Consider the following 27730-nt stretch of genomic DNA (forward strand, 5'->3'; position numbering starts at 1 on the left):
TAGAATAACAAAAAATATTTTACTAAAACATAAGATTTACAGAAGATTTTCCAGACAAGCCATACAAAATGGTCACAAGCTTTTTCTTGAAAGGCGGTTTCTACACTTGACAGCAGAATCACAATATTATTACTGAAGGTGATGGATGTTTAATGTTCCCATTTTTGTTCAAACAATCAAGCCTGTCCATCTACAGCATCTAAGTTAGACTTGGCTAGAGAGCATATCCTAAAGTGTATCTGGTTAGCTGCTTTAACCAATGCGTTTAGCATCGCCATAAAAAAAAGGGAAGAGGAAGAGCTCACAAAATTGAAACAAAAACCCCTGCAGCTAACCCTGACTACCTTCATTCACAGTGCTTATACTTGAACCATGATGGAAAAAGTTATTAAAAGCAGAGATGTGCTGCTGCTTTTAAACAATTTCACAACAATCCAGATGACATTTCTAGCCTCTGCTCATGCGTTACACCAGTGAATTAGGACAAGACACAGATTTGCTAATGTGCATTTAATCACCAAAGGACTGAAGATGTCTGGGCTTTTATTCTGTAATGTTTCTAAGACTGTGTCCATTAAATGCAAACAAAAGAAAAAACAGAAGAGGTCTTGGCAGAATAGGAGAAGTGATGCACACTTGATGTTCAGAGCGAATTTAAATATTATTCATGGCATATAGCCTAGTCCATGCTCTGGCTGTAAAGAAAAAAAAAAGGCACACTCTTAAAGTGAAATAAATCTCATTTTATTCATTTCAATATACTCCATTTCCCAAACTTTTGATTAGAAGAGCTTGTTAAGCAGAGGCACCTGAGTATTTTAAATAAATTTTTATGTTACTGTTTCACAAATATAAGCATGTTAGCTGTGGAATGTTAGTCACAATCCAAGCCCACAAGATTCACCGAAACAGATGCCACTGGGAACAGATGGTCTGGCTGCAGAGGATCCCGTAATGGGAAAGCGTAATGCAGCCTATTTATTCTATTACCACGGAAACTACATTCTATTATAGCCTGCACCAGAAGCAGATTTAGAGATGCTGCAGAGCTCTGTGGACCTAAACTGCAATTTATTAAAGAACTGATATAAGGATATGGATACAAGTACAGAAAGTAATGGTTTCCTCTTTCTCAATAAGAGTTCAGTCAATGTAAAACGTGCAAACTAAGTGGATCCTCAGAAAAGAAAGACAGACCTCCACTCTGGCTCTGATTCTGCACCTGCATTCAAGGCTATCAACTGCACAGGCAAACTACTGTTCTTGTGAGTCACAAGCACAAAACTGGAGGTCAGGTTTTACAATTAAGTTCTAAATTGAAAACACATTCGTAATCTAGTTTTCATAAAATTTCACACAAATACAAAAGTAATGACTTGTGTGATACACTACCTGTTTCTATGGCTTGGGCTTCATTGGTCTTCCACTGCTCTGCTACATCATTTGCTAAAGGATCATCTGGATTGGGAGCACTTAGCAAAGCCTGGATTGATAGCAGAACTGTACGGATCTGCAAAGCTGGGGACCATTTATCTAAAGAGACAGATTTACAGTCATATGAAATACCACATTTTTTATTACCACCCCCAGATTTAATGTGTTTTCCTCTCAGATTAAAGCCATTTAAACCAGCCTTGTGAGCAAGCTAAAATTAAAAAAAAGTTTGTAATCCTTTTAACATCTAAATTGTCAGCTTTCCCTGCTTAAGATGAATTAAGAGAAATGTATTTAGTGGAAAGGATGACACTTACCTTTCAAAATATCTAAACATATTCTTCCCAACTTGTCTACATTAGGGTGATAAATTTTGGTCATGAAACGTACTTTAGGAGCTGCCATTGGATATTCTTCTGGAAGGAATAGTTCAAGTTTAAATGTCCCACCCTCAAAGGGGGAATCCTGTGGACCTGCAATGACCACATGAAAATAACGTGCGTTGCTTTCATCTGGCTCTGCTTTTATCCCAGGGACTGGTTCTGCCAGCAAGCGCTGAGTTTCCTGGAGGAGGAAGAAAGAGTCATGGTGTAACAAAGGCAAGCTATTTAAAACACAGCAAACGTATTTAGACAAAATTTGTACCAGGATACCAAATATACATTTTAAGTAGATTTATGCAAAACCATAGAAAATGGTGAAGTATCATATTAGGTGAAGTATAAAAACAAAAATCACATAGGAAGAGCAAGACAAATTCAGAATGGAAATTAGGCATGAGAGTAATCAATCAATGGAACAATGTACCAAGCGTCGTGGTGGATTCTCCATCACTGACAATTTCTAAATTAAGGTTGAACATTCTTCTAAAAGATCTGCTCTAGGAATTATTTTGGGAAAGTGCTATGGACTGTGCTATACAAGAGGTCAGACTAGATCATTACCAGGGTGGATAAAAATCAATGATTTTTAAAAAAAAAAATAAAAAAAAACCATTTTTTAATTTAAATCTGATTTTTTTGATAAAATGCTTTTTGAGGAAAAACCTATCCAAAGATGGTTTTAATTAAGATATCTTTGAGCTATAATGTATCTCATCATGGAATACAGATTATAAATTCTGATTCTATAGTATGAGACAATATATCCATGTAATGTTTAAGAAAAGTTTTGTAAATGAGTTCCAAAAGTTCATGGATTAGGGACCCAATCTTATGGGGTTCCACAGGCTTCTGTATATATTATTTAGGTTAATCTTTCTATCTACCCAATGGGACTCAGTGCTCAGTCTAGAAGATACCATCAGAGATGCTTAGTTTTGCAGTTCTCAAACTGTGGATTTGTGTCTCCAGAGGTAACATGTTTGTTAACAGCAAAAATGTTTTTAAATAAATGTTTAGAGGTGAGAAACAACAGACCTCAACTCTATTGTCCCTCTGCAAATTTGGGTACACAGAGTCAATCCCTTGCCTCTCTCTACAAGTGCAAAATCTCAAGAAGTTCAATGAATAGAAGATTGTTGGGAGCAGAATAGATCTGGACAAGGAGAAGAAATCTGGAGATAAAGGTGAGAAGCGAGGGACATATGCTTGGTTTGTTAAAATATTATATGGTTTGCCATTGAAGAAAAAGATACAGAATACTTAATGTTGTTTAAATTAAATAAAAATGTAAATGTCTGTCTGGTGATGTTCTCCTAATACAGCATAGCAAGAAAATCCTCCAAATATTAATGATTAACCTGTTGAACTGGAGATATTTATGAAGTCATTGGGAAGTGAACTATCTGCTTCAATTACCTTTGGTAAATGAAATAACCAAACAAATCAGTCATTTTATGATATAGCTGTAAAACTAATCTGAAAAGTTTCCAAAATAAATCACTGTTTAAAAATGTATAGTGTGTACCTTCTGAAAATGAAGCCTACATCTCCGAGTTGTGAAGAATATGTATTAAGGTTATAACAACCAACAAGAATGCACTTTTATGTAGAGAACCATGATTAAATCGAGTCTTCCTGACTAGTGATTTAAATCAAATCCACAGTGATCATTACAATGGTCCTATCCAGCCTTAAAAGCAATGAACCTATGAACAGGCTGGATTACTACAGAGAACTCTCCAAGGAAAACTCCACCACCATTATGCTGAGGAAAGTGCTTCCCAATGTGCACTACACAAAAATGCCTAGCAAACAAAGGATATGTCTACACTGCGGGATTATTCTGATTTTACATAAATCGTTTTTTTAAAACAGATTGTATAAAGTCAAGTGCACGCTGCCACACTAAGCACATTAATTCAGCAGTGTATGTCCATGTACCGAGGCTACCGTCGATTTCCGGAGCGTTGCACTGTGGGTAGCTATTCCATAGCTATCCCATGTTCCTGTAGTCTCCCCCACCCATTGGAATTCTGGGTTGAGAGCCCAATGCAAAAACAGTGTCGCAGGTGATTCTGGGTAAATGTCGTCACTCAATCCTTCCTCCATGAAAGCAACAGCAGACAATCATGTCGCGCCCTTTTTCCCTGGATTGCCCTGGCAACGCCATAGCATGCCAACCATGGAGCCTGTTTTGCCTCGTCACTGTATGTGTACTGGATGCTGCTGACAGACGTGGTACTGCAATGCTACACAGCAGCATTCATTTGCCTTTGCAAGGCAGCAGAGACGGTTACCATCCCCACTGCACCATCTGCCATTGTAAATTGGCGAAGAGATGACAGTTCAGTCTTTTGTACCATCTGCTGCTGTCATGGGTGCTCCTGGCTGGCCTCGCCGAGGGCGCATGGACAAAAATGGGAATGACTCCCCAGGTCATTCCCTTTGTTTTGTCTAAAAATAGAGTCAGTCCTGCCTAGAATACAGGGCAAGTGTACTAGAGAACCAGAGAGCACAGCCGCTCCATGTCAGAGCCCCAGAGATCCTGCAGAAATGATGAGCTGCATGCCATTCTAGGGGGTGCCCCTGCAACAACCCCACCTGTTGCTTCCCTCCTCCCCCAACCCTCCTGGGCTACCGTGACAGTGTCCCCCCATTTGTGTGATGAAGTAATAAAGAATGCAGGAATAAGAAACACTGACTTTTTAGTGAGATAAAATGAGGGGGAGGAAGCCTCCAGCTGCTATGATAGTCCAGGTAGTACAGAATCTTTTCTTTAGACATGAAAGGGGGGGGGGCTGATGGAGCTCAGCTTCCAGTTGCTAAGATGAGGATGGTTACCAGCCGTTTTGTACCATCGGCCGGGAATCATTCCTATTTTTACCGAGGCCAGCCAGGAGCACTCATGGGCTGATGAAGAAGACGGATATGAGTCATATTGCACCATCTGCCACCAGGAAGGGGATACTGGTGTTCAGTGCTGCAGCACCCCGTCTACTAGCAGCATGCTGTAGACATAGGGTGACACTGAAAAAAGGCGAGAAATTTTTTTTTCCCCCCTTTCCTTTTGTGGGGGCAGAGGGGAGGGTGTAAATTGACAACATACACCCTGAAACACCCGGGAAAATGGTTTTGACCCTTCAGGCATTGGGAGTTCAGTCAAGAATGCAAATACTTTTCGGAGACTGCGGAATAGCTGGAGTCCTCAGTACCCCCTCTCTCCCTCCCTCCGTGAGCATTCATTTGATTCTTTGGCTTTCCGTTACGCTTGTCACACATCACTGTGCTGTGGACTCTGTATCATAGCCTGGAGATTTTTTCAAATGCTCTGGCATCTCGTCTTCTGTAACAGAGCTCTGATAGAACAGATCTGTCTCCCCATACAGCGATCAGATCCAGTATCTCCCGTACGGTCCATGCTGGAGCTCTTTTTGGATTTGGGACTGCATTGCCACTCGTGCTGATCACAGCTCCACACTGGGCAAACAGGAAATGAAATTCAAAAGTTCGCGGGGCTTTTTCTGTTTACCTGGCCAGTGCATCCGAGTTCAGATTGCTTTCCAGAGCGGTCACAATGGTGCACTGTGGGATACCGCCCAGAGGCCAATACCGTCGATTTGCAGCCACACTAACCCTAATCCGACATGGCAATACCGATTTCAGCACTACTCCCCTTCTCGGGGAGGAGTATAGAAATCGGTTTAAAGAGCCCTTTATAGCGATACAAAGGGCTTCGTTGTGTGGATGGGTGCAGCATTAAATCGGTTTAACGCTGCTAAATTTGGTTTAAATGCATAGTGTAGACCAGACCAAAGAATCAGAAGGAAGAGCTATTTCATATGCAATGTTCAAGTTTTCTTATGTAGTAGGGAGAGGACTTTAGAATGATTCTATAAAACAAACGTGCAATGTATTCACAGCCATAAACCAAATTTAAGTTATCAGACTGAACTTGCACAATTCCATTCTTCTGCATTACTGAAAGAAAGCTTTATGTTTATGCAGTATATCAATTTAAAGAGAAACCCATCCTTATGTTAAAGCATTTTTAATCTGCTTCTGTTACTGATACTGCAAACACATGCAGCATCTTTATTTTATGTTTAAAACACGAAAACCTGTGGAACCTGGAATCCCTAAGGGGCGATTAGTGCAGGTGGGAAAGGAAAACAAAACAAAAAAACAGCCTTTTGAAACTCTCTCGGAGAGGAAAGGATCACTGACTTATACTACCTGCTACAGGAGGTCAGAGATCAAAAGATCAAACTGATAAAGAAACAGTTATACTATCCAAAAGGTTCTGGGTCCGAAACCTGACACAAACTGGTAACCAGGAGAGCAGACCAAGTTGAGGGATTTGACGGACTGATATTTACCAGAGCCTTATGTTGGACAGGGGGCACAACGTGACCTCTGGTAAGCTTTTAGCACATACAGAAAACAATGAAAGTTCCTATGTATTTTTTTAATGCAATGCTTTTATCCTAAAACTAAGTGTATTTTACTTTGTGAAGACTGCTTGATAAGTGGTGGAGAAAGGTTAACCACAAATGCTGGACCATGCTCAGATCTACTGGGGGAAAAAAATCACAGTGAGGTACAGAGGGACCTTGATCTGAAGGGGGAGAGGACAAGAGAAGAAAAAGAGTGCGCAAGCGAGTGCACTCTACCCAAGGGAGGATCAAACATGTAGTTAACCCTGAAACTGTAACTATTACCATATTTAAGATTACTAGAAAAACGTCTATTGTCCCTCTCCTTTACTTTGTGTTTGACTACTTCTATCTAGTCAGTTTCACTATTTCTCCTCTGAATCGTTCACAAAGCAATAGGGGAGAGAAAATTATAGAAGTAAAAACTTGTACAACTACAAGAATTAAAGCTTATGCAGTGCACACATGATGTTTATAAAAATATTTTATGTTGGGTGCCCACAAAACATAACCCCAAAGACTGAAGCACTACTACAGCTGCAAATCAGCAACATTACAAAACAAGATGGATGTGCCTCTTTGCACTGGAGTACATCAAAGTACTGTTTAGATAAAATACACTTATTAAATTAACACGGAAACTAATAATATTTAAAGGCTATATTTACCATTTTGACACAGGTGTCTCTCAGAGCCAAAAGGACAACCATTACTTTGAGCAGAAAAACTTCATTTATAGAAAAACATCAGATCACAAAGAAAGTAAAGCACCACAATCATTAAAGGCGAGTACTATCAGTTTACTTATCTCATACAGTAATTAGCTGTAAAGCACTTGCCAAATAAAAACCTGCCACAAGCTGTATTATAAAAAGACAAAGATAATACAAATGTTTTATTCAAAGATCACAGTTAGAACCACTTTTAATCAGCTATGATTAAGCAGATAATACCCACAAAATGAGAAAAAATAAATTAAAAGTCTTAAATGAAAATAGAATTGAGAAGGGAAAAAAAATACCCAGATCACAGACAGTCCACACCACCACGTTACTTAATTAAATATATAAAAACTCCTGCTAAGTTATATGACACTTATGACCTTAATTTCTGGCTAAATATGTTGTATGACTACTACTTATTTTGTATCAACAAATGTAGTAATTGTCTTTTTCTAGAAGAGACTGTAAACACTTTTTTTGGTATATCCACCAGATTAAAGCTCTGAGTGACAGTAACTAGGCATAAATGGTGGGAAGCTTTTCACAGAAGTGTTCATTAAATTTTGCTTTTTTCCAACTTTCATTAACAAAATTTTGCCAATCAGATGTAGGGGAGAAAAGCCAGGCCTCACCTACTGAAAGTATTGACTGCTTCATAAAATTTGGTGCAAGGCTATGTATTCACTGCCAAAAAGGGTGTTTTTTTGTTTTAAACAGAAATAAAACTAATTCATGTTAGTTATGATGCTATGTCTACCAGGATTTTACAGGGGACAGCTAGTTTTAGGAGGTAGCGAGGCAAGATCAATACTATACCCCCACTTAGGGTGACTTCACCCAGCTACATCAAACAGCCTGGTCTCGGCTAGGATTTTAAAGCAAGATAGCGAACTTGCATTAGTTATTTATGTAAAAAAACCAACCCCCCTCCAAACACTTTGTGTGTGTGTGATTGGTGGAGGCGGAGAGCAGTGAAGACATATCCTTAGGCCATATCTACACTACAAAATTATGTTGACCTAACTTACTCTGGCATACAACCACTATAGTTATTAAATCACTTCTGCGTGCACACACTTGTCTCCTTGTGTCAGTGATGCACAACCTCACTGGAAGTGCTTGTATTGTCAGTGTGGGATAACCCCTGAAAGCCAGTAACAGCTGATGTAAGCAACACAATGTCTCCACTTATGCAGCATTGACCGCGACTCTGCCTCTAAAGGAGGTGGTATTACTAAACTGGCACAAAGAAGCACTTATGTCAGCAGAGCCAAATTTAAGTGAAGACACTTTCACAGCTAGGTTGATGCAAGGCAGCCTATGTCAACCTAACCGTGTGATGCAGACCAGGCTGTAGTCTTTGCCCAGGTCTGAACTTGAGAGCTGTAACACTATAGCTACTTTGGTTAAGGGTGTGGGGATTATTTTTAGATCAATACTAGTACAATCCCTAATATGAATACAATTATTCCAGTAGAGAGATGTCTTACACCAGGATAGCTTACTCCCTTTCCCATTCTAGAATAAACTATAGTTGTATAAACACAATAAAACTGTGCTAACTATGCCCACATGAGGTGGGTTATAACTGTTTTATCTACATCAGTACAACTTTTATGCACTTCATATATTTCTTGCAGACTCTGCTTGTTAACTCAATGTTTGCTGTTGCAGCAGCAAAGCTCCCATTACAGTGCTTTCTGCCTTGTGGAGCTTTTAAACTCCTTGAAGGGAAGCAAAATGTTGGGTATAGGCACAGGAGTAGTGACACCACACTGGGAGGTTATGCAGCATCTAAGTACAGTAAATTTTGTCCCTTGTTACTCTGATTTCTGGGCTCTCATACTTGAACACCACACCCGAGCAAGGCACCATAACACATAAGCTTGTTGGAATATGAAGCCAGGCATTAAAAATACAAAGGTTATTAACCATTATCTTTTAGAGAATGCTGCCTAGATTAATTATATTAGAAAATAAAGTTGTCAAACAAATGCTGAATGCCCTTCTTGTCCTTGCCATTTGAAAATAAGGATATTTTATTTGCCCCCACTTTAAGTATTTGCCAGTCTCCTTTAAATTCAACTCACCAAGACTCTGATCCTACAGAGCACTTCAGCACGTGAGTAGTGCCAGTAACATCAATGGAACTGCTCAAAAACTTGGAGCATGTGCTTATGTACTTTACTGGATCAGGACCTAAGAAAGTCCTATATTTACAATTAACACAAAATTTTATTAGACATCAGACTTATTCACAGAAAAATAAGACTCAGACCAAGATTTTTTTTTTTTTTTACAGGTATTTAGGCATCTCTGTGCTCAGCATCACAATGCTTAACTGATTTAGGAGCCTAAGTCATTTTCAAAAGGTATTTATGCAGTCAGGAGTCTAAATCCAATCAAGTATCTTTAAAAATCTCAGCCTAAATAAATACTTTATGTATAAAATAGGGAGTTCAGACAAGACAGAAAAAAATATGCAGTATTCTCCATTGTTATTGCAAAAATATATAACTACGGCCCTATTTGAATCATGGGATGATTGTCAAATAATTGCAGCTGAGTTGCAGACAAGACACACAAAGTTGCAGAAAAGTAATAATGGACCCTTATTAATTGTAGTAATTTGGAAAAGCCAGAGAAGAAAAATTTGCTGGAACAATATTCAAGTATTATGTTATGCCTGCTAAAATTTGTGGTGACCAGACATTTTGCTGCAAGTATATTACAGTCATTAATGTGTAGGACCCGCAGCCAGGGCTCCTATCCAGCGCTGCACAGCTGACAAAATTATAGTGTAAGCCTAATATTGTGGGATCCACAATACTGCAAATTAAGGAAAGTCTTACGTATAACATTTTACAGGCAGGCTGCAAAAAACACATTAATTCCCAATATAAACGTCTGTACAAAATTAGCTTTTTGATCACTGAAAGCCAGAAATGGCATCTAGCAATTCGGAACAAAACATTTTAGCAAGACCTAGAAAATGTGGCTCTGAGGCCTACTGGAAACTAAGTCACAGAAAGAATGGGCCTTGAAAATGCGATTTAATAATGTTATTGGCTGTAGGTCATTTAATGCTATATAATGAGAGTGGTGTTCTGAAAGTTCTTCCCCTGCCTTGTTTTAAGTACTGAATCAGCTCAGTACCAAGTGGCAGTATCATCTGAGCAGCTGAAAATCTCTCAACACAAGTGATTAATTTTCACATTTCCACAGCCTGTTATTTTGAACATTAATGAAACACCTCCTAACTCAAAAGAAAAAAAATGTTACAACTCAGTTATAAACTTCAGAAACACCGAGTATTTTTTTTAAACTCTGTTACTTTTCCTTTTCTTTAAAATCCAGAGTCACAAGAGAATGACTCTTCATCAAAATACATAATTGCTAGTAGTGAAAGCCTTGCTACATGGAAATCTCAACCAATTTGACTGACTGAAGATTCCCAGATGCACTATGGAGCATTCTACTAGACAGGCTGCTCTACTGGCTTAAAATTCTAAGGGCTTGTCTACATCAGAAAGTTGCAGCGCTGGTGAGGGAGTTACAGCGCTGCAACTTAGGAGGTGTACACATCTGCAGGGCACCACCAGCGCTGCAACTCCCTGTTTGCAGCGCTGGCCGTACTCCCGTTTTGTCTCGGGTGTAGAGGATCCAGCGCTGGTGATCCAGCGCTGGTAATCAAGTATAGTCACTTACCAGCGCTTTTCTTGACCTCCGTGGAATAAGCAGGTATCCCAGCATACCTGAGGAAGCCTCCGGTAATCAAGCTGGTCTCCTTCCCCGGCTTGCTCTCGCGTTCCCCGAACCCCGAGCAAGCAGGTCTCCGTCCCTGCGGTTTGCAGGGTGGTTCCGGGAACGCGAGAGCAAACCGGGGAAGGAGACCAGCTTCGCCGCGGTTTGCTCTCGCGTTCCGCGAACCACCCTGCAAACCGCAGGGAAGGAGACCTGCTTGCTCGGGGTTCGGGGAACGCGAGAGCAAAGCGGGGAAGGAGACCAGCTTCGCCGCGGTTTGCTCTCGCGTTCCCCGAACCCGAGCAAGCAGGTCTCCTTCCCTCCGGTTTGCAGGGTGGTTCGCGGAACGCGAGAGCAAACCGCGGCGAAGCTGGTCTCCTTTCCCGGTTTGCTCTCGCGTTCCCCGAACCCGAGCAAGCAGGTCTCCTTCCCTCCGGTTTGCAGGGTGGTTCGCGGAACGCGAGAGCAAACCGCGGCGAAGCTGGTCTCCTTTCCCGGTTTGCTCTCGCGTTCCCCGAAACCCCTTGAAGCCGCCCAACAGCGCTGCAGTGTGGCCACATCTAACACCACTTGCAGCGCTGGTTGCTGTAAGTGTGGCCACTCTGCAGCGCTGGCCCTATACAGCTGTACAAATACAGCTGTAACAACCAGCGCTGCAAAATTTTAGATGTAGACATGGCCTAACACCTTTTGCCAAGACTCAAGAGACGTTAGTTCATACAAAGGAGACTACTCCACTGCACTACTGGGATTAAAAAAAAAACAAAAATAAAAAAACCTCTGTGCCAAGAAGCCAGTTAAAACACCTCACCACGTTCATAAGTGGAGCACCAGAGTACAGCTCCTCCCATCCAGCAAAAAAAAACCCTAACACACACACCAGACAAGGTTAGCACCTCTGCAAAAACAAAAGCATGAGAACCATTTTCCCCCCTCCCAAATTCACCAGTACTTTGCAAGACTTAGAAAAGTTCCCCAGTTGTGTGTGACTGAGCCAGAGCTTTTCTAATTGTGAATGTTCACACAATCATAGGTATTTACATGCTATGGGTGATTGAATAAGCCCACTCTTCTCTACCCACAAAGAATTTCTGAAACTAGGAGAGAACCGGATACACCTCTACCCCAATATGACACAAATTCAGATATAACGCAGTAAAGCAGCGCTCGGGGGGGGAGGGGGAGGAGGAGAGAGACTGATGGCACGGCTGCGCACTCCAGTGGATCAAATCAAGTTCGATATAACGCGGTTTCACTTATAACGTGGTAAGATTTTTTGGCTCCTGACAACAGCGTTATATTGGGGTAGAGGTGTATATGTTCATGCATCTAGTGTTTCACCAACAACAGGAGAAGATTCACAATTCCCTGCTGCAGGGCTGACTAAGAAACAGAAAGATGTCCACGGAGAAGAAAGAGGGAGAGAAACAGGGAACTTCCTAAAGGAAGGTAGGTTTGGGGTCAGTGATTAAACAGTGCAAACTTCAGCTTGATCCTTTTCTCTTCAAGCCAAAAGGAGCTGTATTCTCCCTTGTGGAAAGAGCACCTTATCTTGCTTTCTGATCCTCCAGGCTGGCTGAACACAACAATGGGCTCTGGAACAAAGGATTCCAGCTTTCATTGATCATGAGAGTCCCACTGATTGGGGGAATTTTCTGGGATCACCTCCCTAAAGGAAGAGGGACCGATTGAACCTGGGGGACTAATGGGGAAGGGGAAGAGATGTACAGGGAACAGGATGGGGATGGAAGCCATGCAAAAAATAAAATAGATAGATAGATAAAGGGTGTTGGAAGGAGAAAGGGTCAACTATTTTATTTTAAGAACAAGGAGTACATGATTTATTTGTTTTTTTAAAATTAATCCAGTTAACTGCTATAGCCAAAAGAAATACTCCACCCCATGGAGGTGTGTGGCTTTTTTGTTTTGGGTTGGGAGAAAGGGAGGATAGCAGAGCGAAAAGAAGATTCTCCCAACATACAGAAAGTGAAACTCAGCAAAGTGGGACAGATTTTATTCTGTGTGGTTAAGCTCCACAGCATTGCTCTCATTGTTTAGAGAATGACAAACAAGATCAGAGAAGATCAGTATCTCCTATTTATACCACTAAGCAACAGCATGCTGAACTACTAAAATATACACAAGGGTATACACAGATTATTGCAGAGTGCTGTAGCACCTTACATCAAAGGATCCCAAAACATTTGACCAAGATGGGAAAGTATTCTTCTTATTTTAGAGGGGAAACTGAGCCACAATAATTACATGTATTTCAGTAGTGCCTTTTATAATGATTATAATTGTTTCCCTGATCTGAAGAGCCAATATGGAAGTCCTTTTAAACACTCTATGCCTTCCCATTTGAGCTTCCCAGTCTTTACAGGATAAACACTATAAAAAGTATACATGTACTCTGTTAAAACCTATCAAGGTGAAAGTTAAATCAACTCCACCTACTGTACATGCAAACAGCTTGATCTTATTGTGAATGACTAGCAAACCAGCAGGTGTAAAGGCAAGAATTGGTTGGTGGCTGTAAATCCTACACCTCTAGTTATTTATTATCTGTGAACTTTTCCCATCTTCAGGAAAACCTGGAATAGTGTAGAGTTACAATGCAAGAATTCCTTAATCTGCCTGTTTCTGTAGCTACTGACTGTGCTCATCTTCTATACACTCCTCTCTTGGCTTTTTTTGCTTGTGTTTTACTGGTTCTATCTTTTGGCTCATTCTTTAATGGCACCTCACCCTCATCTACTGGTTCTCCTCATGGTTCCTTTCTTGGATCCTTTCTCCTCACTCTGAACATATCCCCTGTCATGGTATAAATCCCCACTCTGAACCTTAGCGTCCAAAAGATGGGGTACCAGCATGAATCCCCCTAAGCTTAATTACCAGCTTAGATCTTGTAGTGCTGCCACCAACCAGGAATTGCAGTGCTTGGTACACTCTGGTCCCCCCAAAACCTTCTCAGAGGGCCCCAAGGCCCAGACCCCCTGGATCTTACACAAGGAAAGTAAACCCTTTCCCCCTCCGTTGCCTCTCCCAAGTTTTCCCTCCCTGGGTTACCCTGGAAGATCACTGTGATTCAAACTCCTTGAATCTAGAACAGATAGGAGTGCCCCTTGCCCCCTCCTATTCCCTCCTCCCCAAGAGGTAATACAGATTCAAGCTCCGTGAATCTAAAACAGAGGGATTCCACCTTCCCCCCTCCCTTCTCTCTCCCTGTCTACCACCAATTCTCTGGTGAGTACAGACTCAATTCCCTTGAGTCTCAACAAGGGGAAAAAATCAATCAGGTCTTAAAAAAGAAAAGCTTTTAATAAAAGAAAGAAAAAAATTAAAAGTTGTCTCTGTAATTTAGATGGTAAATGTTACAGGGTCTTTTAGCTTATAGACACTAGAGAGAAGCCTTCCCCCCAGCACAAATACAAATTAAAATCCTTCCAGCAAAATACACATTTGCAAATAAAGAAAATAATCAAAAAGACTAAACTGCCCTTCTACTTGTACTTACTATGTGAACAGAAAATTAGAGAGCCTGTAGGTATGTCTGGTCACTCTTGGAACCCAGAGAGAACAACAGACAAAGAAAACACACAAACAAAGACTTCCCTCCACCGAGATTTGAAAGTATCTTGTCTTCTGATTGGTCCTCTGGTCAGGTGGTCCAGGTTCACTGCTTGTAACCCTTTACAGGTAAAAGAGACATTAACCCTTAACTATCTGTTTATGACATCCCCCCACAAGCGTTTAAGCCACTACCTCTACACCGATCTCACCTCTTCTATTCAGCCTCATTACCTATTTTAAAGGGGTTTCACTATGTTTAATGTTATGCTTTGGTGGGTGAATAGTCACTTAGCCACTATGTAGTTAGCAAAAACATCTACAAAGCAGGTGGTTAGAGAGCCATTTTACATTTTTCCTCCTTTCATTACATATTGAGTGGCAGTTATGACAAGAAGGCTCACCCAAATTTGAAAGGGATATTATATTTTTTGTTTTACAGTCATTCAAAGGGAGATCTTATGGCAAAAAAATATAGCTCCAACAACTTCCACAAAAATAACTGTCACAACCCATCCAATAAGTCCAATTTCCAAAAATACGTGAATATTGTAAACTTCTTCCTTATTAGATTTGTTTCCAGTTTATATTAGTGTTCAAAATTAAAATACTTTAAATGGTAGATGGATGTGCTACTTTTTAGCAGAAGTTTAAAACAAACTCCAGATCAAGATTTATCAGCATGCGTCCCTCCCTAGCACACATCTGAGTAAAAGAGATCTATAGTAAAAGACTTTGTTTACCCACAAAAATTCTGATATAAATCAAATTTAGGAATTGATTTAGTTACATCAGTAAACCTCAAATGGGCACTCTTAAAATAGCGTAAAAGACAGACAAGTTACAGTCAGTCAATATAAAGCACTCAAACCAGAGTGCCCAGAAAAGGGGGTTGCACCATATTAAGTCTGTTTAGACACTGATTTAGTTAAAATGGTACAACCTGTGTTTACACCAGGTCTAAGCTAGCAGTAACTAGATCTGTGTAAAGCAACAAAGAGTCCCTTATAGAACAGCTTATGCTCCAATACTTCTGTTAGTCTACAAGGTGCCATAGGACACTGTCGCTTTACACAGATCCAGACTAACACAGCTACCCCTCTGATACTAGATCTGTGTAAATCACCAAAATAAATTTCAAATATAATTAACCAGTATACATAAAAGCCTATTATTAATGCTGCACGTGTAAGTGTCAGGTTCTGGAGACTACTGCCACTGAAAATTATGATTTTTTAAAAAGGTTTATTGCAAAATTCAACTGAATTGAAATGGAAAATATTATGACTCAAGACTGGCTCTCTTCAAGTTCACTTTCTGCAAGAGTCTAAGGATGACATTTTGTACTTGGAGGATGCCATGCAAATAGTTGGGGTAAAAATGCAGGAATGATGAGAATGAAGAGAAATGGCTTTTAGTTTAAAATGCCTACTGGTTTGTTTCTTTAATATCTGCTCTCTAGTTGAGATATAGGTGTGATCCCTGCTCTCCAGAAAAATGGCTAAAGGAGATAGAAGCAGCAAGTCTTAGCCAGTAATCAGAGATTAGTCAAGTGACCATTTAAAGAACCTGAAATTATCACTCACCTACCAACCATGCAGGACAAATCATTTCTTTTATTCTACCCTGCCTTCAACTACTGACTCCCGCATTGAGTCAGACCCATTCTTCTTCTCCCTGCAATTTCAGTTTGAGTCACGGGCCCATTTCATCCTGGCTATGCTCAGGCAAGTCATGGACCTGTTTCCCAGTATTGGCATGCCACCATTTCCTTCCCACGTGCACATGACTGACTTGAGCATAAATGTCCGGGGATTTCTCCTTGCCTCACCTTAGTCAATACACTGGTAAAACAATGTAATCATCACTCATCTACATATCTTATTATAACATAGATATTAACATTAAACCATTTATTTTGCCAGGACCTGTTTGAATTAAGACTAACATAAATGTATTATATCAAAAATTTGCCTGTGGTTAGTTAGAATCTGGAATAAAGTAAATTAAGATGTTCTACCACTATCTAACTATCACACACAGGGCTGACTTTAGGACGTGTGGGGCTCAATTCAAAAGGGCGGCCACCAAAATGCTGCTGGCGGCAGCGATTAAGCTGCCGCCGAAGACAGCAGTGGCAATTCGGCCGCAGCTCAACTGGTTGCTGCTGTTTCTGGCGGCACTTTGGCGGACAGTCCTTCCTTGGCAGCGGCTGTCTTCCGTGGCCTTACCTTGCAGGGCCTGATTCACAGGAATCAGGGGAATCGGCCTAAAGCCGGTCCTGATCACACAGTTGGAAAATTAAACTGAAGTATACAGAATAGAAATTATAGCTGTTTAGAGAACAGCTGGGGTTACAATTAAGCAGCATAATGACATGTGGACAAGAAAAAAAAAGACATTACAGCCAGCTGCATGACATGAGTGAACATTCATTTTTTCATACCCTATCAGAGTGGGAAAATGATTTTCTCCCTCTCCAGGGCAGATTGGCTCCATGTAAAAAGGTAAATTGGGGGGGGGAGGGGCTGAAGGAGAGCCTTCATCTAATTACACTGCTCTACAGCCAAAACGCTTCTGAAATAAATGTAGTCCAACTTTACTAATTCTGGGTCACTGAGAACGAAAATGATGCTTAAAATTGTTGATTGGCTCTAGTTTTCAAGATATGCTATTGGGTCAGTATATACGACCCTTGGCTTGGGAATGGCGGAGGATGAGTGAGTTATAAAGGGAAGGGATCTCAATTTAAACCAGAAATGACTAAAATACATCTTTGACTGGATCTATGAATAAATCTATGACTGGGTTTGGACAGTACTTGCTTTTGAGGCAAAACAATGAATGATGCAATCTGAAGCTGGTATTGCATCATACATGATATGAATTGCATCATGTTATTCCTAGAAGTCATGGATGATGCAATCACTCTGCTGAACAAATTGCCCTATATCAGCTCTAGAAATCATCCAGTGTCCTGCTCTCTTATTTGTCAGTGTTTGATTTTGCAAAGGGACATATTTCTGTTTAGCCAAAGTGAGCAGAGATGCCTCGTACTTGTGTGAACAGTTCAGATAACTTCTGCTATGTTTGTGGTGAAGTGACTTTTGCATCACAAAAGCGCAGTATAACCACTATGGTTAAGAAAACCTATCACCTTTATTTTGGCTGCAAAATTAGAGATCAGGACAAGAGGTAGGCCCCACACATATGCTGCAACATTTGTGCAACAAATCTTCGCCAGTGGTTGAACAGGAAAAGGAAATCTATGCCTTTTGCAGTGCCAATGATTTGGAGACAGCCAACAGATCATACCAGCAATTGTTACTTCTGCATGGTGCCTCCAGTTGGGAAAGGTGTGTCGAAGAAGAAAAAGTGGACTGTGCATTATCCAAACATTCTATCAGCTATAAGCCCAGTACCCCACGGAGAAGGACTGCCGGTTCCTGATGCACCAGAATCATTTTCACTTGAGTCAGAGGAGGAGGAAGAGGAAGAGGAAGAGGAACTTCTGGTCCTGAACCATCAATGTCACAGGACCCACATTTTCTCCCATCCTCCTCTGAACCACACCTCATAACACAAGGTGAACTGAATGACCTTGTCAGGGATTTGGAACTACCCAAGAGTAAGGCAGAGCTGTTGGGCTCCAGACTACAGCAGTGGAATCTCCTGGCAGGCTATCAGGGCAAATGGAGCCCATCAGTGCTTGCAGACTATTGCTGGACAGGGACAAGAGATGCTCCATTTAATGAATACAAGAGACAAGCCAAGAAGCGCCAAGGAGACACTGAATAGGACTAAACTATGTACATAATAGTTTTGCCTTTTGTTTCATAATAAATTTTAATTATATATAACCCTTTTGCTGATTTTTAAAGTGTTACATAAACAGGACAGGTGAAATATTATCATGTAAGGCAACCATAAACACATGAAAAGACCTAGGTTTACAATTTATGATTAAAACTCTACTATCTACACAATATACATCGACATAAAATGTAAAAACTTAAATATCTTAGAAACAGTAGCCAGTTGTTTTAATTGTCATATTTGAATTCAGCACATCAAAATACATAATAAATAGCACATTTTATATCTGAAGCAGGCGACTTCTCAAAAATTGTAGACCAGTGTTATGAGACTAAAAGTATACTGATGGGGAAAGAGTTCTTCTGTTTTGGGATAGAGTGGTCTGAGGAGATGCAACGGTGGACCTATTTCACTGACTTCATATATCAATACATCATCTTCTGTATTTTCACACAAAGTCTAGAAAAGGAGTTTATCAGATGCATAAGTAATGGCCCATGAAGAAAACAAAGTAGCCATAGCCAGCACTGTATGATATGAACCAAACTGGTTTTATTTTATTTGCTAAGATCTTAATACAATATGGCATATTCTCAAGTTTTAAAACATTTAAGTAAAAAACATCTGAGTTGATTGTAAGCTTCCATTAGTTACTTTTAAGAAAATCACTGGACAGAGTGTGGTACTTTTCTCAAAGGAAAATGTCAGCATGGAAATGTATGTATGAATGCACACAATGAAGGTCAACTATCCATAATTAGGCACCTACCATCACCTGCAAAACCATCAAAAACCAAAAGATAGTTCTATCCTAAGGCTCATCACCACCACAGCAGTGATGCTGAAGATTGCAAAAGTTGCTCAATTGCGCTAGACTACACCTGCCATCTCACTGTAGCAAAACAGTTCTTTAAGATCAGTGTTACTGGAAACAGTCTTTTACACCTCTTCACCAAAAGTGACCACACAGAGGACCATTCCCCAGAAGTATTATACAATGAAGCGGAGTTCCTTTCTACACTGGGGATGGGTTGCACTGGTGTAGTTATACTGGTGTAAATTTCTCCAATGCAGATGCACTACTCCAATGAAATTCACTGAATTAAATCATTAATGTAAATGGCACATTTACATTCAGTGTGAAATCCCTAATGCAGACACACTGCATCAATGTAGTTATTCTGGTGCACGTTTCTCTAATAAACCATGTCTTCAGATCAGGACTTGAAAAAATTACCCGCCCAGCTGAAATACACTAGCCTCAAGCTACATACACTCCATCCAGCCTTGTCTCCAACTCCCATTGTGTAGGCCCAAACAGATCAGTTTCTCCTGCTGCCTGAACTCAGTGCTCCCAACTAATGCTGGTGAGCACACATACATACAGCAAATCAACTAATTTTACCCCCTATAATACATTAATACTTGGCAGTAGTACCATTAAATCATTTTATGCTACCCTCCAAAATCCTTTACTGGAGTAGCATGAAGTCCCACATACATGTAGAGTCTTCTGCTGAGGAGGCATAGGGCAGGTTTCCCTCCTCCTGGAGGAGACCCAGCCTGTACAAAATCATGAAGCAGCAGACTGAAGAGTAGTGAGACCTTGCCCTGGCCAACCTGAAGACACCAGACCAACAGGAAGGTGGTCAATCCCCTGGTGAAGAGAGGGCTGGATTCCATATGCCCCATCAGCCAGAACATACATTTAGAACTTCATACTCTCCTCAATCCAGAGCAGACCCCCCACAGATATCAGTGGAAGGCTTGCAAAGATATCAAAGGGAGAGTAGTCTTTATTTAGTAACTAAACTTTTATTTATTCATACACTCACATTTGGTAAAAAAAAATAATATACTCTCTTTTAGGCCGCCACTATTTCCAAGCTTCTGTTTCTCTCCCTCTGACCTGTCTTCTCTCTATTTTCTCTGCATTTGCTTCCCTGCAACTCCAAAATCTGACCACCAAGGGCTTCACTCCCACTCTCTTTCCTATGCCATCAAAACAATCAGCAATGGAATATTTGATGTTGACATTCAAGTATCACTGGCTTTCGGAATTCACTATAGCTATTTGTTTCAGACGTCTGCAGACTCAGGCAGACACAACCAGTTTAGATTCGGAAGGATCTCTCTGCAGCCATGGTGGATAGAAACTTTCATTTAGAAAAATAAACAGACTCTGCACAATTTTAGTCATGTAGGCCAAATGTGACCCAAAGGCTGTATGTCTGACACCCCCATTCTAAGGCACAGTATGAACTTTACAAAATGGACCACTACAATCCATAATAACCAATCCAAAATTCAAAAGCTCTGGAGTCTATGGAAGCATCAGAATATATTTATCTATATACTTAACCTAAAGCATGCATTATTCTCTTAATAAATTAGAACTTTCCAAAAGATCAAGCAACACCTCCAAAAATCAGACAAATATCCAGTGTCTAGTTTTAAGCTGCAAGGGGCAAAAAAGCACTGGGATACTTTTCTAGATGACACACTTCCATCTATACCTTGGAAAGAAATTGTTATTTGCTTCAAAGCTCATGAAAAGAAAGCAAAAACATCTCAGGGAGAGGAACTTGTTACCAGCTTAGAGGCAGTTTCATTATTTTTTGGTGACGATAAAGAGGTGAATCCAAAGACACCTAAAACATAATGGGAGATTCAGCTTAACTATAGAGCTTTTGCTACAGCTCTCCATAACAAACAGTGTGGGCTTATTTAAAGCCAAGCAATTAAAATCATGGATTTTAATCAGCAAGCAGGAGACTTACTTAAATCTTCAATTCTGTGTTTTGTATTTGTACTTTAACCTTTTCTTTAGGAAAAAATGGATTCTCATTGGTTGGTAACAATTAAAACATGTTGATTTACCAATAAATAAAGCTTTTATACAAATTTTTATTCTTTTTGTTAACCAGGATACACTATAATTACACATTTAAGCAATTATATGGCTTAACTTAAATTTATTCAGATTCTTATTTTTATATGTTTTATTGTTTGACAATGATTAATACTGCATTCTTTACTAGACAATTACTACATTTGTGATGTGCCTAGTTTTATTTGGATGAAAATTCAATTACAAATGAATAAACACATTTTATATATTTAAATGTGAACTTTTCTGGATTAAATAAAACTATCTTAAATGTGCTGGAAACAAACTTCATCAAAACATGTTCTGCATGTAATGCTCAGTTAAATCAGTTTAACTCTAGTTAGTGAGTTGAACCAATTGTATCTGGTTACCATCTCCTTCAAGATTTTAGATCTAGTAGATTTCATCCCCTCACACTTAGTTTTCATTCACATATTGGAAGAGAAAAAGTAGCTTCCTTGCTTTCTCAATTCCCAATTAGTTGCTTAACTCTGAGTGAACTAGTTATTTAACTAAACTGAACAAACAGAAGTGAAGAAAATAATCTCTACACCTGCAGAAGAGGCTAGTGTTGTCAAAAGCTGATTTAGCATTCAACAAATTCTGACTCTAGATGCTCTGCCAGTAACTTCCACCAGTTCATTGATTAGACTTTCTTTAAAAACATGACAGCAACTATAAATTAATCACAAAATAAATAGTATATATGATTGTACTCGATTATATGTTTAGGCCTTAACAGGTTGTCAATTTCATATTTAATTTTAATTAGGTTTATTTAAATAAAAATCCAATCATCATCAAAATCAATGATTATCAACCCCAATAATCTTGTTTCCACTATTTTGTAATCCTAAATATTCTACCCTTACACATTTCAGTAACATTTCCAGTGGTTGTTGTTCATTGAGATGGCTGAATGAGTGATAAATCAAATTGTATTAATACAATTTTGTCCTTAATTCTCAACATGACCTGTCAACATTAAGAAATTGATAAATTTTATAATTTTAATAATACCCTTGCATAGTTTTAGTGTGTTTTTTCCCTATTCTAATTTCATTATCCCAGCTATTATGCAACTTTTCATTTTAAGACAATCTAACTTGCATATTGTCCTGTTCTCTGCTGTTTGCAATGGTTGCAAACTTTTAGTGTGTTCAGCCAAGAACAGCTATACAGCATTATAAATTATTTGTATAACATTCATTCAATTAAATAGGAAAAACAGTGTCATTTCCCATCAAACGGACCTTGTTACTTGAATAAACTTGTTACTTTTATAGAACTAGTCATTACATCACTTCTGAAAAGTTGGAGTTGTAGATGTAGGGTTGTAAATGTAGGTAGTAAGAAGGATATTTACGTTGTACTAACAAGAGGGGACAGAGCCATATCAGATCAATACTGTGCTGCATTCGTGAATTTTTATTGTGTGATTTCACTTCCATCTCCTGTAATATTTATATAAGCTGATATCAAAGAAGTTTATCAGACTCAGAGTACTCAGGGGTTTGAACTAACCAGAGTAGTTCTGAAGTAATCATGATTACATATTTTAGCAAACATATCAGTGTGATCCAAGAAATTTGTTGGATTCACATTGCACTGCATGAATGTATTGTTACAAATTGAGAAGTGAGGCAGATGATATTAACATACTGCTTGGTTTAGATAACTACTACTAAAAGAACTCTACTTACAATATCCACAATATTCAAAAATATTTTAAGCCCTTATTCCATATACAATTTGATGTACACACACACACACCAAATATCCGGAATTCAAGGGGTCTTCATTGTTCTGAGTTTCAAATTCATATACAGTTTAAAGATTACTTGTTTACTACACTAGATGCCTAGAGAAATTCCTTTTAGAATTATCTTGCTCACTACCTATAAATTACCATCCAGTTAGGAAGAAGCACCTACAATTAAAACAATATCAGACCTACTCTTTAAGTGTTAAAGATGCGGAAAGAGCTAATTTGCTGGGGTTATTAAAAAAGCTTTTACAGTTAAAATTCAAGCAACACACATACTTCACAGATACTGTAAACAGTCTAGACAACACGTTAACAATTCCTATTTGGGGCAGTCATCGTAACTGGTGTAACCTTATTTCCTCAGACAGTCAGTCCTGAGTCATCAAAGATTAACAAATCGCCACTAGCGCAAACCAGAAAGCCCTAACTGCAAGGCTGAAGATGGGCTTCAATGGGGTGTGTGTGTGTCCCAGTCTTTCCTTAGGAAACGCGGGTGGGAGCAGGATGCTGGCGCACGACGCACTGGAGCACGTTGTTTCATTCAGCCTGGTACCGCATTTTCCTCGTTGCCGCTGTCACAGAAGGTGCAGCCCCCTGCGAAAACCACTGCCAGGCCCTGCCCCGCTGAGAAGCCCAGGACGCTCTGCGCAGTAACTGAGCGTCTCCTGCCGCGAAGGGGACCGGAGGCACCGAGTCCGGGGTGGGGCTGGCTGGGGGAGCCGCGGCTAACGCCGCTTCGGCGCCAAGGGACAGGGGGCCCAGAGGCGGCGCACAGGCCGCGGCCTCACCTGTTCATTCATTCCCTGCGCCGCGTCGGCAGCAGCGGCGCCAAGACTCCGCCCGGGCCCCGCAAACGCTCCTCTCGCCGCCGCCGCACGGGGGCGGGGGGCGAAATGGCGGCTCCACAGGCACGGGCCCCACCCGCTCCCAGCCCCGCGGGGCCTGCCCGTGGCTCTCCTGGTCAACGGAGCGGCTGAACCCGCCTCCCCGCACTCTGCCCAGCCCCGCGCACCGGAAACCCCGCGCTCTGCGCCCGGCGCGGGGGGATGGCGGCAGATAGGGGCCGAGTGGGGGAGGGGGGCAGTGGTTACCTTGATGATCCTGCGGGGCAGCCCGGCCATCTTGTCTTATCGGGATTCAGGCTCCGCTGGGTCTCGGCTCCGCTCGGTACACACGCACAACCGGAAGGAACGCGTGATCTGTTTCCGTTGACGTCACTCTACTACCTACAGCCTTCTGGGAAATGTAGTCACGGCAGCAGGGAGGAGCGAGAGGTGAGTCTGTGATTCAGGGACCGCTGCCGTAACCGGGCGAGTGGGGCGTAACTGCCGTGAGATCCGCGGACTTATCGCTTCTCCCCCTCACCGCAGTGCCTAGACCCCCACCACGCCCTACAGCCCCACCTGTCTAAAGCCGCCAGACCGACCTATAGTCCCCAGCCCCCCTCACTAGCGCCGAAACCCTCTCACACGCCCCATACACACCCTTCAGCACCCAGCCCCCACCACATCCTGCAGCAACCAGCTCCCAACCCGCACTCCATCAGCCTCCTGACTGTCTGCTGTACACACCCTGCAGCGCCCAGGCCCCCATGCCAGTCAGATCCCAGACACATACGCACGGCAACACCCAGCAATACATAACACAGCCAAACAGCTGTGCATACACACAGGCGCACCCAATCCACACACATATAGCTATACCTAGACACCAAGACCCACAGATGCTGCCAACCAGCAACACCCAAGAAAAGACTTCCTGCCCCTAAGCTATAGGTTCCCCCAACACACCAAGTCAACCACAGACTCATCCATGCAGCTATAGGTTCTTCTACATATATGGCTCTGTATTTATACCTGCCTACTGTATTTTCCACTCCATGCATCTGTTGAAGTGGGTTTTAGCCCACAAAAGCTTATGCCCAAATAAATGTGTTAGTATCTAAGGGGCCACAATGATTCCTTGTTGTTTTTGCTGAAAGAGACTAACACGTCTACCACTCTGAAACCTGCAGTTTTCTTTGTTATTCCAGGCCTTTCTTACCTACCTCCATGTCATCCTAGTCTCACATTGATAGGGGAATTGTGGCAATGTATAGTTCTGTTACATAGGATACAAAGATTTTCCACAAATAATCATTCAAATATTTAACTGAATTTGCTTCAACCGTGTTCCGTGGGTGAATTTATTATCAGTAATGTTAAGTAAAAAGAGCACATTATAAGTAAGCTTGAAAGGATTAGACTCTTATTGGTAAATGTTGATTTCCCTGTACACACAGAAACTGATTAAAAATATTTCCATCATTGATAATCAAAATTTACAGATAGGTAGAGTACAAAAAATGCTGCTTGAGAACTTATTAGAGTTTGATTTAAGGACATTTACTTTGTATATTTTGACGCGAGGTTGACAGTTTGTATTTTAATGGTTATAAAGCTTTAACTTTTTGAATCTCAAGGTTTAGTGTCATTAAATAATTTTATTATTCCCCTTATATTTGCCCATAGCTGTGAACATTTAAATCAATAAAAATTGAAAAAGAAATATTTAAACCTACAATTTTGTGCAACTGTGAAAATTTAAATAGATAAAAAAGGAAAAATTCTTAAAAATAAACATTGATAATGTCCATCAATTACACAAAAAATCAAGTTCTGACAAGCCTAATTTAAGGAAATATTGCAGAAAGCAAATTTCTTCCTCCTCCAAACAAGAAACGGAAACACAACATGCAACTTGTGTGTCCATAACAACCTGAATTCTGAATACTGTATCAAAATCTTGCAACTGTTTTTGAGCAAGCTGTGGTCACAGTTATTGACAGAAATGATTTGACTTCAAATCACAAATAAATTCAAGAAAATTCTAATCTTTTTGCAGTCAACTCATGACAGAGGATAAAAATTTATTGAATAAGGTCCCAATCCTGTAAGTGTTTATACACCTTCTTAACTTTATGCATGTGAGTAGCTCTGTTGACTTAATTGACTTTAATGAGACTATTCCTACTTAAAGTTAAGCAAGTGATTGCAGAGTTATTTGCCCTCTGTCATGTGCTGATGGGAGAGGGTCCAACCTGAATGCGTTGCTGGGCCTGCAAAACAGCATGGATGCATAACATAGTTTGGTCTGTCTATATGTATAGAGACCCAAATTTTATATATATATGAAAATAAAAGTCTAGGACTTTTTTTTTAACCTAGTTACAACAATTTGGTTCCCACTAGTTAGTCAGGTATTAAGCAAACAAACTTAATGGGATCAGTTTATAGGTTAGATGAGTGCTGTAACACAGTACACAAATGAAATCCTAGTCCTTAGAGGAAGAGGCTATAACACACAGAGGAAAACCTTTTTGAACTAAATTGTGTTTTTAACCTACTGTTAGCATAGATTTGTCCTAGCATATAGGCAGGACCAAATTGTGTTGATTAAACATTTGGTCAATTGGTAACCCACTCCCTTATAAATAACTATATGTTTAGCATGGTTCTTCTCTCTGGGGATACTCTACAATTTGCTAAGTATTTTTTCAACATGAGAAACATACTGTTTTATTCATCATAGTTTGAAATCTCCTCCTTTTCAAACTGATTCAGCAGCAGCTTGAGCACAGCCAGCTACTCCAACTGTGTGTCTAATTGTCAGAAGCTGGACCCTGGCTGAAATAAAATCAAGATAATTTGAGACATACCTTGGGCCAGGTATTGTGTAAACCTGGATAATTATTACATTTAAGAGCTTTCATCTTGTGAATAGACATGGCAGTTTTAGAACCATACAGGTTATTTAATTACTACTCATTTCAAAAATCCATATGGTACTAAAAGTGCCATCTCAAGAAACTTTTGGTTAATTGACTAGGGAATTCTGAGACAAATAATATTTAACACACATTTCCAGCAGTCAAAATTAAATCTTCTCAAGCATGACAAACCTGCAGCAAATTGTGACAAAGAATAAAATACAGTAGTGGCATTCTCAAGAATTTTAGCATTTGGGAAAATGGTGGGAATGGGATAAGTTAGTTCAGACAACAAATTGTATGGTCTGCATATTAATAATTACTTATCACTGATCAGCATGGGGAAGGATTAGAAGATTTGATCACTTGAGGGGGATGGGATTACAGAAGGAGATATCTGATCACTTGAAAGGGATGGAATTGCAGTGAAGGTTCATCAGTGAGATGGAAGAGAAGGGTAGGATGAGGGGATTACTGAAGTTAGTTAGTATTCAAATAATCCAGAGACAGCCTTAGTAATTGAGAAGTAATTTGTTATTAAACTATATATCTTTATTTGTAATAACGATGTGCCATTCAATGGTAACTGTGAATCATTATTCTAACTTAATCTATTAATTAGGGACTATGGCCATATCTATTTGAAGTATTTTTAAGCATCTTCATTTTCAGTTAAACCAATTTTTATTAAAAAAAAAATCACAGGTTTTACAAAAAGTATCTGTTTTTTCCAATTTTCACTCTACTTTTATATCTTTCAAATACGTAAAAATAACTTGTTTTATTAGGAAAATACAATACATTTAATGATATGTGTATTATGATAATAGCCTGTATATTGCAAAGCTGCATGTTGAAGTAAGGCTATGTATTAGTCTAGAAGATATACACAATAAACAAACAGGCACGAACTTACTGATGAATCTCATGCCCACCATGCACACATTTCAAGCCATTAGCAGATAATGGTTTAAAATCTAAACTAAAATGGGAAGAAAATAAAAATCCATATCAGAATACATTTCAGAACAGAAAGAAATATTCAAAAGTTTAAAAAAAACAAAAACAGGAGAAAAAGATGAAGTTGAGTGTATGTGCTGCAAATGGTGTAGCATCAAAGTTACAGGCTAATAGTTCTAAGTCTACAACAGTAAATTGTTTATTCAAGTGAAAAGTTTTACTGGGGGATTAGAGAGAGATTGTTTTCTATAGGTGGCATTTT

General features: G+C 40.0%; 1 protein-coding gene across 1 annotated transcript; it reads right to left on the reverse strand.

The window, feature by feature from the left end:
• Positions 1-24050, reverse strand: UBE2N (ubiquitin conjugating enzyme E2 N). Its single transcript, XM_050935959.1, has 4 exons — positions 23852-24050; positions 1752-1998; positions 1393-1533; positions 1-695 (listed from the first exon to the last, which is right to left on the reverse strand). The coding sequence occupies exons 1-4, from the start codon at positions 23879-23881 to the stop codon at positions 655-657; spliced, it is 459 nt and encodes a 152-aa protein (XP_050791916.1). The 5' UTR covers positions 23882-24050; the 3' UTR covers positions 1-654.
• Between the last annotated feature and the right edge of the window lie 3680 nt (positions 24051-27730).

Source organism: Gopherus flavomarginatus, chromosome 1, assembly GCF_025201925.1.
Source record: "Gopherus flavomarginatus isolate rGopFla2 chromosome 1, rGopFla2.mat.asm, whole genome shotgun sequence".
NCBI classification, from domain to species: domain Eukaryota; kingdom Metazoa; phylum Chordata; order Testudines; family Testudinidae; genus Gopherus; species Gopherus flavomarginatus.

Bases quoted from the DNA above. Each gene is read 5' to 3' on its own strand.
- UBE2N (XM_050935959.1), bottom strand. From the start codon at position 23,881: ATGGCCGGGCTGCCCCGCAGGATCATCAAG. The intron at 1,999-23,851 runs GTAACCACTGCC...TTCCTCCTCCAG, and splicing joins TGCCCCGCAGGATCATCAAG to GAAACTCAGCGCTTGCTGGC. The intron at 1,534-1,751 runs GTAAGTGTCATC...CTGTCTCTTTAG, and splicing joins ATGTTTAGATATTTTGAAAG to ATAAATGGTCCCCAGCTTTG.